Source organism: Dermacentor silvarum, chromosome 9 (genome assembly GCF_013339745.2).
Source record: "Dermacentor silvarum isolate Dsil-2018 chromosome 9, BIME_Dsil_1.4, whole genome shotgun sequence".
In the NCBI taxonomy this organism is placed as follows: domain Eukaryota; kingdom Metazoa; phylum Arthropoda; class Arachnida; order Ixodida; family Ixodidae; genus Dermacentor; species Dermacentor silvarum.
In genome coordinates, this window is record NC_051162.1 from 130,757,827 (window position 1) to 130,772,550 (window position 14,724).

The window sequence follows — 14,724 nt, forward strand, 5'->3', positions numbered from 1 at the left end:
TCAGCTGAGCAAAACACCAGCCTGAAAACATTATCAAAACTTTGAATCAATTACTATATTTCTTTTTGATTTCAATAGCTTTATTTCGTATGTTTAGTTGAAGGAATTTGAAGTAGGCAGAAAGTTGTGATGAATAAATTTTTTTTTAGAAAAGTTGTTGACATGGGCAGTACTTCTCTGTCACAAGATCTTTATCTCACGTGTGTGTCGTTCTCATTGGCGTGTACTTTAAAGTTGCAGAGTCAATTGCTTGACACTTTCCTGGTGAAGCTAATTGTCGAGTACCGGGATGTGCCAAGCTCTGTGCAACTCACGTAAGTCATTTCAATATGGTTGCAACATGTGTTATCTTGCATATGTTTGTTAGATGCAGAAACTGGTGAAAATATCTGATAATTTGTTATATCTGTGTTCATTATATTGAGGTTTGACTGTATAATTTGATGGATCAATTAATCAGTCAATAAATCAATTTAATGTGCAGCTTTCATTTAGCATGTAGTACATTAAATTGCAAACAGGAGTAGCTGATGTTTTAGATGACACTTAGAGGGGGAAAATTCAGCTGGGCAGGCTGTGTAATGCGTAGAACAGATAACTGGTGGTCTATTAGTTACAGAACTGAGGACAGTAGGGAATTAAGTGGTGTTATGAAGTGGGAGAAAATTTGCAGGCACAACATGGGGTCAACTGGCGCATGACAGGGGTGATTGGAGATCACTGGGAAAGGTCTTCGTTCTGTAGCGGACATAAATAGGCTGATGATAACGATGACACGACATACTGTTTCTTCCTCAGGGAGTGGGCCACTGCAGGAAATGTACTGGCTCACCAACTTATGCTTGAAGTGCATGAAGCCTGCAGCGGGGATGACCCCACACCATGCCGTGAATTCCTGCTGGCTGGGCGTGGCTGGAAGCTTTTGTGGGCCCTGGTTCGCATTGGCTCCCAGGTAATGACAGTAATGAGTGAGACTCTTTCAGTGCCTCATTGCATATGTTCCGGAACACGGAACCGACAGTTTTATGGTTGGGGGTAACACATGAGATAAAGAAAGCGAGACAGCAAACACAGTGCTGAACTAGCAACTGCAAGTTTATTGTGAAAAAAAAAAAAAATAATACACTGAGAGCCATCACAGGATTCTTGGCCCAATAATCAGCCGCAAGAAAATGTAAAAAAAAAAAAAAAAGCTTGTGGAGTTTCAATCATGCTTTTGGGACAAAGTGTAGTGGCAACACAATAGTGGATGCAAACAAAAGGGCATTTATTGGACCTTTTGCACACCAATGCAAAATTCGTTGTAATTCGGCATTGGTGTGCCGAATTACAACGATGAAACCTGACGGTGGGCGCTGGCATATCACATATTGTTGACAGCAATATCTTCTTTCATTGTTTGTCATCTTGCTTTCTTTGTCTTCATTCCTTGAGCTGCTCCCAACCATGAAACTCGGCCAACTTGCCCAATTCTCTGCTCTTGACGACAGCTTCACCTGCTGTAGCTGGAGGTCCGGCTTCGTGGTGGCGTCATCTTTTTAAATTTTTCTCTTCAGAGTCTGCCCTGCTGCAAGGAATTGTCCAGGGTTGCGATCTCTCTCTTGTCATTCTTCTCTAAGTTGGAAGAGCCATGGTCTCCAGGTACTGTGCAATCATTCGTTTTTTGATACAGTTAAATGTCATTATACTGAAGTCACGTCCGACATTAAAATACCTTCTTTATTTCTGATATTTGTCATGAGCTTATGTACTGATAACAAAGAAAAAAACTTCATGAGTTTTAAGTTTACTTTGTAACATCTGATGATTCATTATGTCATGTTCATTATATTGAGATTCTACTGCATTGCTACTGCATTGTTATCATGGTCGATGTCCTGTTTGTTATGGTTGACTGAGCTAATGTAAAAGTCAAGCCACTTTTGAATGCCCTGACGTCCCCTGCCTCTTTATCCAGGAGAAAATAAGTGAAAAAAAAAAAAAATGGCATTTCAAATTTGTGCTGAACTTATGCACCCTCTTACATTGGCGTTACGAGCATGAAATAAGTGAAATAAGGGGTAGGCGGTGCTTCTAAAGCTAAATGTGTGGTGTTTATGTGATCATTCTTGATCACCCAAATCAAATGCTATTGCCTTGCTTAGCCAGAGTAACAATGCTGCTTTCTTGCTTATTAGTAATTCTATGCTCAAGTGGTGCATGTTTTATTGTGCAGGCAGTATGGCTGTGTTACTGTTTTGTCGGACTATTCTGCTTCTTTTGTTTTCTTTAGTTGGTCAAAATTGTCACCACGTTTATGATGGCATCCTTTAATGGTTGATAGTGCTGTAGCTCAGTGTTTGTCCTCATGTGTGAAACTTTGCCTTGAGTGTCAGTTCTTCCCAGTGATGGAAAATTGAAAACGTCTTATAATTTTAAAGAATTTCTTTTTATAGACTAGAAACCTCATTAGTCTCCATGCTCAAAGTTTGTCTAGTTCATACTATGTACTTACTTCCTCCATTCTTTGTTACCCACCCTTCATGCAGAGTTCCCGATAAGAAACCTTTGAGGCATTAGCAAATAAATAAATAAACAAATGAATGCATGAATGAATTAATGAATAAAAAAAAAGCAGGGTGTAGATTGACAGGTTGATGTATCGTTGGTCATAAGTGCTTATACTTCTCTTCCTTGAAGGAACCTTTGAATGGGAATTTGAAGAGAGGGAGCTTATGGCTTGCTCTGTTACCACGACAAGCCCAGCCAAGGCCAGCCTGAAACATCGCCGCTGTCGGCAGAAGCCCCGCTTGGACTCTTCGTCAGACAGCTCCGACTCGACCAACTCGGACCATATGGAAGTGCCTTCACCTCTGCTGCAGACAGTCTACAGCCCTGTTTCTGTCGAATAAAGATCCATTGGAATCTGCCAGTGAGGGGTGGGAAGACCGTCTGTACTTGCGTCGGAGCGCACCTCTTGAAGATATGCTCACCGACGAGGAGGCCAAGATTGTGGGTGCGCGCGTTGCTCCATCATTTCTACTGAACTGTCTCGTCACTCTTCTGACCCAGTCTTGTCGGGGTGCTGTTCACAAGGGCGATCGCTGGCAAGCCATTGCAACCTCCATATCGGGCCTCTGTCTGCCAGGTGCATTGGAGCTCTTTAACAGTCTTTCCTATTCGCCTCCAGCTGGCTCGCAGCTGAAGCACCTGCTTGGGCAGCCCAGTTCCAAATCTCTTCAACAAAAGGTCCTGCGCCTCATTGTCACCGCAACATCACAGCTTCTCCGCGCTGGCTGTGGCTACTCACATCAGTCCATTCGCAAGTACCGTGTCCTCCTGACTCTTCTTGATGCCTGCCAGCCTGCGTTGGATGCTGGGGACTCGCAGTCTGTGGTGGAAAGCATGTGTGCCGCACTGATGTTCATCCGTGATGCGGTTCATGGTTTTCCTTCCTCGGAGGGCAGCTTGAACTGGATTGTGGAAGCCGTGCACAGGCTCTGCTCTCACAGCAGCCTGCAGGCCTGCATTGCATGCCTCTGATCATTCATCCTGCACCATCATCGGAGGGCTTCTTGCTGACATCATCTTGTCGCTGAAGCGTGCTAAAAGTGCGCGAAGACAGGGAGTTGCATTTCATCATCATGACATGCTTCTGGGGACGCAGCTCAGGCATAGCATGTCTGAACCTTTGTCGGGATGTTGCATCGCTTCCCTATGCATCGTCCTTCTCAATGCACCGTTCCTGTCTACGCAGGCCTTGTTGCGCTGCGGCGTCTGCTGCTGCATGGCGCTTGATGAAGTCTTTGTGCCGCTCCTTCGGGACTTCGGCTCGCAGTCTGCGGAAGACAAAAACCAGATTTTGCAGTTGCTCCAAAAGTGCCTCTGTGCGCAGATGGGCCTCTTCTTGCAAGCATGCTTCAGCTGTCGGGAACGCCAGGACAGGGGAGACAGCACGTGTGTGGCGTATTCCTTGCTGCTCAATCGTGGGGATACGGAAACACAGACCCTGGTCGGCCGGCACTTGCTCGCCATGATGGAAGCGGCCCGGCAGCCATTTCGTGACCTGATCTGCACCCAAGTGGCCTTGCCTTGTTTCCTAGAGTTTGACTTTGCAAACGCAACCAGTGCAGAACCAGAACTGAACCCACTGTGGTTTTCGGTGTCTGCTTTTTCACTTTTAGGAGCCGATGCTTCCATGGTGTTCCCTACCGAAAGCGTGCAAATCAAACGCTTGTACAGACTGCTCTCTCCTTCAGTTGCCCCTATTTACAGGCACGCTGCTTTGGTTCTTATTGAAACCCTCATCCTTGCCTACGTGAGCAGCATCAAGACAGATGAAGAAAGGGCAGAAGAGAGCGGCAGTACCGAAAACAGCTTGATGCAGTCCACCAGTGACACGGAGTCTAATGCGCTGTCAACATTCACGCAGTTTCTGGCTGCCGAGACTAAGGAATTTATGCGGAAGGTGAGGCCTCTTCTGACGATGCAGTCCATGGAGTCCCTGAATGAGTCTGCCACTGAGGAGGGCTTGGATGTGGACTCAACCTCCAGCCAGGAGGCGGAACTGTCGACACTGGCCGAGCTCTGGCTTTCCTGTCGCCGTGTGGCGCAGTGCAGTGCTGTGCGATCTCATCTGAGGATGGGCAACTGCTGCGCAGAAGCGTATCGGTTCCTGCTCTGGCTTGCCGACGAGACGGTGCGGCCTGGTCCATGCTGCCGGAAAGTGTTTCCAGCGCTTGAGACTATGCTTGCATTGCTTCTTCAGTTGTGCCCGGTGCGACTGTGGTACCAGTCCGAGGTTAGTTGTGCATTCATACTTCGTTTGTTGAAAATATTTTTGCGTGCTTGTTCCTTTAATTGCGGATCTGTGCTTTCTTCCACTGGCTTGCTGCGTTTAGTGTACTGGTTTGTGGCATTAGTTTGAGCATATTACACTTTGATGCATTCTTTGTGTGTGCATTACAGCTTTTCTGAATGGTGTAAGTATGCATGAGTGTTGCTAATGCAGGCCGGCCCTCTTTATTTTTCTGATGGGCCTCTGAAAGCTCTCAGGTACCTGAGAGGGCATAGTCTTGCATTTTGAATCCTGATCTCACCGCTAAGTGGTCTCTGAGTGTGTGAAGGTGGACTAGTTGGTTTGAGGCTAACATTCTAAACGCAGCGCAGATGACATGACAGTAGCACAAATTAAGATGGTAAACAAGATGCCCACATTCTTGCATTCTAAGTTCTTGCATTTTAATTATTTCATTCTAAAGACAGTGCAGAGTACGGCCCGGGCCAGCAAGAATGAAGGCAGACCAAATGGCACCTGTGTTGTCTTCCTTACCTTTTTCAGTTCTCCCATCAGCTGTGCTTTCTTTAGAATAAAGAGTGGCTTTGCACTTAAGAGAAATGCAATGTGCTGGCAAGTGCACACCTATCTTATCTTGGACTGCTACGTCATGGCTGTGCCATATTCAATAGTTATACCATATTCAATGGTTTATCTGTCTTCTTTCTGGATTTAGTACTCCTTTTCCTTTTCTCTTAACCTGCTGCTCCAATTACACTGCTTGCACATTTTACCATTCACAGTATTGTAAGCATGCGCAGTCACTTTGCAGCTAGTCTCAAGGGTCCCAGTGTATTTGTGGTGCTTGCGCAGTGAGCGATGAAATGGAAAATGATAGGCACGGCATTAGGATCTAGGCAGACATCAGTGTAGACTAGAGATCGCTCAACACTAGATGACATTTTGGTTGAGATTAAGAGAATAAGTGGCTCTGGTTAGGTCACATAGATTAGATAACTGGTCCTGTATTTGAGCAAGAGATTTGATGCTATCGGAATGGAAACACACTCGAAGGCAGCAACAGGTTTGAAGGAGCAAAGGCATTATGAATTTTGGGGGCATGAGGTGGGCAAATTAATACAGGACATGAATAATTGGATAGCTCTCAGAGAAGCCTTTGTCCTGCAATTGGAGGTAAAGATTATAATTGGGATAATGATTCTTTTAACAGGGCTAGCATATGTTGAGGTATGAGGCAGTCTGGGATTTTGGAACACAAAATATTTGAAAATTGGATAAATGTTGTTAAGTTTCAAACTAGTTTTGAACCTGTCTACACATATCCTATTTTCATCTCCTTCGTGGTGTGTTTATTTTTGTGGTTATTTTCCTTACTGAATTTCTAACTTTTCCTCTGGATCTGTGTCATAAGCTTTGTAAGTACTTGTCATCTGTATGTCACAGTGTCTTTAAAATGTCTTATAGTCTTCACCCATACTGAACAGCTTATCACCTAACTAGGCTGCCATCTTCACCTCATCATAGCATCCTCTCTCTCTCTATCATCGATACAGCAGTGTAAGTCGTGTGTGATGCATGCACCTATCACTTCACTAGCTGTGGAGACTTGTACTCGCTGTTGCTAATTCTGTGCAATGCTACGGAAGCCAAGAGCATTCTAAGGCATGGTAGCTTCCATTCACTATGTAACTAAGAGACTTCTGGACTGCTGTCAGCATGGGTAAATTAGCACAGCCACTTCCCAACTGTATTGATGAATATACATTATCACAGATTTTTTTTAGTCTAAGTGATTGTATACGGATGCATTCTAAGTTGTTCAGCAGTCACCTTGCTCAAAATCGAGAAAAGTTCATATTATGGCTCAGGATGACAGTGCTTGTGAGTGCAAACTAATATCACATATGACCCCAGCTTGTGTGCAGCCCTACATCAGCAATGCAGTCAGCTCCCGCCATTTCGAGACTAGTTTGGTTTTGAGGATTGCTGTTTCAAGATGTTTTTCAGCTTATAGAGGCGCTAACTGTCAGAACATTAGGCCATGTAAGGCAGCTGTATGGTGCACTGGTTAGGTGTACTCTGTTCTCTTTTGGACTATTGTAAGGTTGGGAACTGTCCCGAATTTAGTGGGACTGTCCTGAATATTTAGTAAATGTCCTGGGTCTTGACTTGACCTAGCCAGGATGGCGAAGTGACCCGACTTTTCCTTTCTTTCCGACTGGATAACACTAAATAGACCATATTTTCTTTTTCTAATGCCTGGAAGCTCGTTCGCACAATCTTCTTTTTTTTTTTTTTTTGTCTGTTCTGTTCCGTTGTCATAACCTTAAAGGCAGTATCGTTTTTGTAGTGGTTCTAGTTCTGCTGTAGGCCCTGACTATTCACAGTACCTCGTTTTGTATTGGTAGCCTTGTTATTCAGGCAACTATACGGCGTTGTTCTTGTTAATCGCGCCACTGTAGGGCTAAAAAAAATTGGTAAACTTTGTTGCACTGCCAACTTTTTCTCAAATCCCACGGTCTGTAATGTTTTGCGGTTTATGGTACTTAATTCCTGCATGTGTATTTCTCTTTCCTGCATGAAGCAGTACAGGGCATGAAGCTGAATACCCTTGTTTAGAATCGCGCACATTTAATTGCAGGTTAGATAACAGGTGAATTGCTTTTAATTCTTGCCGAAAAGTACACTTAAGGAGAGATGCTACACTTGAAAGCCAACTTTTTTATTTATGAATAGATATTAACCAAGTTTGCACACCTTGTATATTTTGATGTACTGATCCCCCCAAATGTTATTATTTTTGTCCTAGGACAACCAGTTCCTGATGTACCAGAGAAACTGGATTCTCTTGTTTGGAGAAAAATTAGTATCTAGACAAAAAAAAAAAAAAAAAAAAACCTGAACACAATGGTTAGGATATAGAAATAATCTAGAATGTCTAAGGTGTGTGATCAGTATAAACCAATGTCCGAGCCCAATTTGCTACAGTTAGAGCCCACCAAAGCTGCCTGAAAGGAATGATATCTTGACATGTGAAACATGACTCATTCAAGAAATTTCTGAAAGAAATATTACACTAAAATTGGGCTTGCCACACACAACTTCATGCATTTATCTTTCAGGTAAAAATATTATTGCGATAGCTAAAATAGAACAGGAGCTATTTTCTTTCCAAAATTGCAAATGTGTCAAAATTGTGGTTTTAGGAAATCAAGGACAAACATTCCAAACCATCTTTATTGGTACAAGACATAAGATCTTATGGAAATTAAGGGTTTTGAAAGCAAAAAAATGACAGAACTGAAAATTGTTTTTCTTTTTTTGCCTATTTCGGGCCTTTAACTGCAGTATCACCAAAATATAACCACTGTCACTTCTATACCAGGCACGCGTTTTGTCATGTTTGCTTGAGATGCCCTTAAAATGTGTGAAAGGCATAGGAGACCTGGTACTGTTATCTGTGGAAGCCCTTGGAAGTTGTAGAAACAATGTGTAATCTGGAGATAGACACGGATAAGCAAGTTTTTTAAACAGAAGTCATTCTGCTGTGAACTCGCATGTATGCTTAGGCAGAAAAAATGAACAAATAAGAGAGGCATGCGGTGAGTACTACCCTAGGTCTGTTATCTTTCACTAGTTATCTATTCCTGTCTTTCGTAGGACCCACTGTTTTTTTTATCTGTCAAGGTTTTGCATTTTAATCTTGGTTTTGCTTGAGCCATTGTATTGATTGATTACTTTCGGGGTAATATTTTTAACATCCCACACTACGGCTCACTGGAGATATAGAATTATTTAGCAACAGGCATTTTGTTGATGCACATGTGACTAAAGTAACGCTGATGCTATAAAACATGCCATTTCTTTTGTCATATCTGCTTCTACTGGCTTTGCCAATCAGTAATGTACTGATACTGACAGCCATGATAAACCTGCTCTGATGACTCAGTGGCTAGGGCATTCTGATGATAAACATGGGGTCAGGGGTTTGATTACCAGCTGAAATGGCAGCATTCTGATAAGGGGGTGGAATGCAAAAAAACGCTCAGCTATTATGCTCTTGGGTGCACTTTAAAGAACCCCAGATGGTTAAAAAAACCAGAGCTTCCTACTGTGATGCCTATCATAGACTGTGTGCTTCTTTGGAACTTTAAACCTGACAATTTTAATTTCACTTCCAGTGAAAGTGATACCAAACAAAGTGAATAATTTTAAGTACAGCCCTTGATGTTGTTGACCTAGTACTGCTTTTCTTTACTTCGGGCATGATTTGTGAACTTGCTCACCTTCTTGCTACTTAGCCTTGCTTTAGCTTTGCATTCTCAAATCGTGAGACTTCATTTTGAATGTCTCTTCCCTTGTGTATTGCTCTAGTGACTGCTTGTCACAGCATGCTCTGGCTTCTTCAAGATTGAATTCATTGTCTCAAGCTTTTCTACAGAGCATACCATCTTCAGCCTGGGCATCCTGTGTACTGACTTGTTTGATAAATGTGTTTATTATGGTGTTAGCCGTATATTCAAAGATTCCCAGGGAAGATAATTCCGAGCATCTATAATGTAAAAGGCATGTGTTCGCATGAAAGCACAAACATACACGCATCATTTTATGATGGGTAACATCATCGGCCAAGTAACTAATAAATCCTGTCTAGTTGACATTGCTAAATGTATCCTTCTATTCATGGTTAGCACAGCTTGTCCAAAGAAATAAGTGAATATGGCATTAGCATTAAGGGCACAACTATATGTGCTTTGGGGGAAGTCTATCGGAAGACTTTGGGGGTCAACTGGCTGTGGTGTGGCTCAATTGACTGACTACTTCGCTCAGCTCACCAGCTCTGCTCTTCTTAAAACACGATGTGACTTTCGGAAGTTGGTCCTGCGCTAACGGTGAAGCCTGTCAGAGTGAAATCTCGGGATGCAGTTAGTCCGACGTTCGTTTGCAGTGTCTCCAGCGCAAGGAGCTGGTGCGAGAGCTGCGCAACCGCCTGCACGGTTGTCCCAGCGTGAACCGCACAGCGGCCGAGTGGCGCTGCCTCCTCGATGCTCTGCTTGGCAACCTTGTGCACTGGACACGTGTGCCCACTCTTTCGAGCCGCCCAAAGGTGAGCCAAAGCCAAAGAGGGCCAAAGAGAGCCGCCCTGAGCCAAAGAGGGCCATTTAAGTAGCTTAGCAACTGTGCTGCTGAGCAAGTCATTAGCTTGATTTCCAGCCTCTGTGGTTGTGTTTGAATTTGGGGGGGGGGGGGTTTGGCACAGGACACCCGTCTTAGATTTCAGTACATATTAAGGAACTGTAAATGACCAAAAGTAACTTCAAACCCTCCATGATGGCATTCCTTAAAATCCCAGGGAGTATTTGGATGTTAAGCTCAATCAGTCCATAAATCAATCAGCTGTCAACTAAACTTTTGCACTTGATAATCGATAACTGTGCACCCTCTCTGCTATGGTTATCTAGTTAGGGTTGAGAGCTTTGCATACCTACAGCACATTGCCAGTGCCATGTTTCACGTCGTTCATTTGCCAAGTCTGCAGAGCATATCACTGAGGGTCAGAATTAAGTTAGCCTTTCCTCTACTTGAATGCGTTATGAATATCATGAGAGATTACACCAAAACTTTAACTTACCTTGGTGATAAGATCAGCTTAGCTGGTTTAAAAAATGTGTCCTACAGGGAGCTGCTGTCAGGCTCAACTGCCAGCTTTATTTCTAGTGATAAAAAAAAAAAATAAGGAGGTCTGAGGGGATTGAGTCTTTTAATAGCTACAACCATATGAAGAAAGGTGACACTGAAATGGTAGGATGGCTGTGCAATCTTAATTGGTAAAGCACTGCATGTGTTATGCAGATGTAGGTGCGCCCTCCACCTGCTGGAAGTTGCCATTTCATTCACTTTCATTCCCCTTTTCTTTCTTATGTCTACATTTTGAGTAAAACATAAGTCAATTTCTCCTGTAATTTATTGTGTTTCATTGTCCCTTTTCTCTGTACGGTTGTTTCAAGTGATAGTTATGAGGTGGCGTACCATGGCAGACGTTCAAGAGGGTGCACTCACTGCTCCTGTTGGTGGGAGCATGTATTTCAAACCACAAATGCATGCGTTGACCACAATTGCACGTTGGCGTGCGCAGTGATTTTGATTTACTTGTAGTCACTTGACACTTAGGTTGATGGTGAAACCGGCATTTGGTGATGGATTGTTCATCATTCCGTTAATCTAAACCTTCATTTTCTTCTACGACTACCAGTGCAGTGAGCTTTCAACCCTAAAATTGAGTCATTCTCGCTCCCAAGGTGGACAGCAGCCTAGTCTCACGTGCAGCCCTACTTCGAAAGGAGCCCAACTCTGATTCCCTTGTGCCTACGGTGGACGAGGAGCTCGGCTACGACGCCGACTCTGAATCGAGTCCCGACGACTATGCAGCTTCAGAAGGGATGTTGTCTGTTTCACGAGAAAGTGGTAAGCATAAGGAGCATGCAAATATGTGCTCAGTGTGTTGTGCTGACGTTTATTTATTTACTTATTTATATACTTATTTATTTTAGATACTGCACCCCTAAACGTGTAAATAAACAGTGTTGTTCAAGGTATTTGTTTATTTATCTTTGTTCAATAAACAAAGACAAATAAACAAGGAAACTGTCATAAAGAATAAACATACAAGAAAAAGATGTAGTTCGAGGTACAAATAAAGGAGAAGATTCTAGGACATTAGAAAATTCTTGTATGGTAATGACTGGATGTTGCCAGGTATTTGATTCCGTAGTTCTATGGTATGGAGAAAAAAAGCTGTATATTTAAAGAAGTCAGCCCGAGAATGAAAGGCAGATGTGTTTAGTTCATGACTGTTTTTGATGGATGATAATTTATCACCTATTAAGTAGTTGTTTGGCAGTTCGTATCAGGATGAGTCGAAGAGAGAGTGCGGAAGTTTGTGGCATTCGATGTCACGTTGTTTCGAAAGAGGTGGTGCACCAAGGGTTGCTAGATGAGAAGGTGGTGAAAAGTGCCTATTGTAGTGTTGGTAGGTGAAGTGAACGGTCTTTTTATGTTGGCAAATGTGTACCAACTCCAAACACTGGCACCATACCCAGGGGGATTGGTCTTGCGAGGGTTTTGTATGTTAGGCATTGTTAGTAACGTTGGAGGTGCCTCTGCAGGGGACATGTCGGTGGTGTGCTACGAGGAAGTGTGCTCCCTCGTGCTGGACCTGGTGTGCCGTCTCTGCCCAACCCGTGCAGAAGTGGCATTGCATGCCATCCAACGGCTGACCACCCTCTGCTCCCAACATCCCCTGCTCCTCACACTATTCGTCAAAGCAGGTACATTTTGCTCCTGAACTTCTGTGTGGTACACTGCGTGAAGTAGCGCTTTCACATCTAGGTAGCTGTGCGCAATTGTAAAAAAAATTTTTCAGAAAGTTAATTATATGTCCTGTTGTTGGGTTTGGTTGTTAGATCGGTTAGCTGCCATTTGATTGGGCCTTAAATGAATACTGATGTTTCATATTTGTAATATTTTTTTTAATCTTCCACACCCACAAGTGACAAGTGAATTTAAAACAAATAGATGTTATCTCTCTTCTGAATTGGTCAGCCAAAAGTACAAAGCCAGCCAGTGTAAATATAAAACTGTTCAAATTAATGTCTTGCATATTGTTTCAACTTGCGAGGAATTATTCAAAAAACATTTCAATTCATATTTCATTCGTTAATCATCACTGTGTATTTGAGTCAGTGCTGTCTATCTTCAATTTATATTTAATTCAGCTTCAGAAGCAATTTTTTTTATGTTTGAAGGCTAGCATGAAAACCTATGCCGGACAAAAGAATGACATAGAACAGGATGCAGCGCTTAGATCAGTCATTATTTCGTTCGGTGTAGGTTGTCGTGCTTTGTGTTCATGATGAGCGTATTCGAATGTGGCCAAGGTTTCAGTTCTTTTACATTGCGAATGGTTGCTTTCTCTAGGGTGCTGTGGCAAAGCTCTGCCATGGCCTTGGCTGCCTTCTGCACCTGCCTGACCAGCCTGACCTGCCAGAGCATCATACTCTAGGTAGCATTTTGTCGTGTATTGTTATTTTGTTGTAACACGAAGTGCGTATTTTAAACATTGGAGGCTTATAGGGCACAGTACCTATGAAGAAGCTTGTGGCTGCCGGTTCTGCGAAGTAGTAGTGGTGACAAAAATAGAAAAGAACCTTCATGTGTAACAGGGCATTAGGGTCACATGATTGTGGCCACAGGTAAACAGTAAGAAACTTATAAATGCACATGGTTGGCTTAGCTGGAATCTTCTCAGTAGAAAAACAAATAAGCGCAAAATTGAAACGGTGGCTAACTGAGAAGCTGGGAGGAATGCTCCTGCCCAATATGTGTTTGACTTGTGTGGGTTTGTGCCTAGGATATTTACTGGCTAGGAGCTTAACCAATGGCTTGACTATGCTCAATTGATGTAGTTGTTGGGGTTTAATTTATATTAGATAATAGAAGCACCAAGGCTTCAGCCCTTTAGATGATTGGGCAGATTGGGTATCGCTCAGGATAGTGGAGGAAGAGTGCAAGTAATTGTGAGCTATCTGCTATGTATGATCGACTCTGTGAACACTGGCACATACTGAGACCTAGGGGTTCTTTTAATGCGATTAGCGCTCTTTGGGAACTCCCCCAGTTAGCAGTATGTCTGTATGTACGTACGTATGTATGTATATATGTATGTACGTATGTGTGTGCTTAAGATCTTTCGCGCCAACTTGGGTCACTGGGGTCATATGGTCAATTGGGTAATTGGAAATCGGGCTGATGTGCTGAGGGAACCAGGTTCAAAAGCAACCGCCAGATCAACTTGTGTCACTGGGTGTGTGCTGTTTTTCGGAATAATCATCATATAAAATATATGAACAATTGCGCACCCATCATAATGTAGATTGCTAATCACATTAAAGTCGCCAATCATCTCCGAAGGATGGATTTGCCGGCAATTGTTTTGTTCACACTTTCCTCTTCTCGTTAACCCCTGCCAAGACAAATTTCGATAAAAAATTTAGAAGTGCATAATTTTTTTAGACCTGCATATTTTGAACCATTTTATTCTAAAAGATATGATACCAGGATTACCTATTGCATTTTACTGGTATTGTTCCAAAAAAAAAAAAAAAGAGCTTAGCTACAGTCATTGTGTATTATTTATTTGTCAAAATTACAAGAAACTGAACTTACTATACACATTTGGAAAAATTGTGGATAGTTTGCAGTGTATCATTTATTGTCAAAATACAAGAAACTGAACTTACTATACACATTTGGAAAAATTGTGGATAGTTCGCAACTAGCTAACTTGTCATCGGCACCAAGGGATGCTCATTGTGATGACGAGTTACCTTGCCACCGGCAAGTTAAGGGGTTAATTCTTTGTTCCTAAATGCAGACATTGAATTCAGAAAATATCATTGCCTCAAAGGAGCACGTTGTGCAGGTGCAGATCCAGGGAACATCAAGGGATGTTCACTCCATGCTCATTTTGTCAGTACACAATTTTTCTTGCACCAAGGCTAAGGGATGTGTCAAATACCAAGACCAAGTCATGTATCAATGCGTGCTTAAAAGGGATGAGGGAGGCAAATATTCAGGGATCCACCATAGACATTGTGTGTTGGTCATTATGTTTGTGCCTGTTACCCTTATTAAGGTACGTTGAGGGACAGGAAGACAATAGTCGATATTCTAGTTGACATTAAGAGAAAGAAATGAAGCTTGGCAGGACATGTAATGCATAGTGCAGATAACCGGTGATCTATTAGAGTTACAGAATTGGTGCCAGGGAAAAGGAAGCGCAGTGTGAGATGGCTGAGAACTAGGTGGTGAGGTGAAATGAAGAATTTTGCAGGCATAAGTTGGGGTTCAGTGGGCGCAAGACAGGGCGTAATATTGGAGATTGCAGA

General features: G+C 42.8%; 1 protein-coding gene across 1 annotated transcript in view; it reads left to right on the forward strand.

Moving 5' to 3' along the window:
* The window catches only part of LOC119464316 (lysosomal-trafficking regulator-like), a 95,247-nt gene that overhangs the window by 3,462 nt on the left and 77,061 nt on the right, over positions 1–14,724 (forward strand). Inside the window, 10 exon segments of the mRNA XM_049656185.1 lie at positions 235–314; positions 799–952; positions 1,557–1,641; positions 2,680–2,858; positions 2,860–3,504; positions 3,506–4,780; positions 9,726–9,884; positions 11,077–11,242; positions 11,944–12,101; positions 12,755–12,839. Of these exon segments, the coding sequence (XP_049512142.1) occupies positions 235–314; positions 799–952; positions 1,557–1,641; positions 2,680–2,858; positions 2,860–3,504; positions 3,506–4,780; positions 9,726–9,884; positions 11,077–11,242; positions 11,944–12,101; positions 12,755–12,839 (2,986 nt within the window).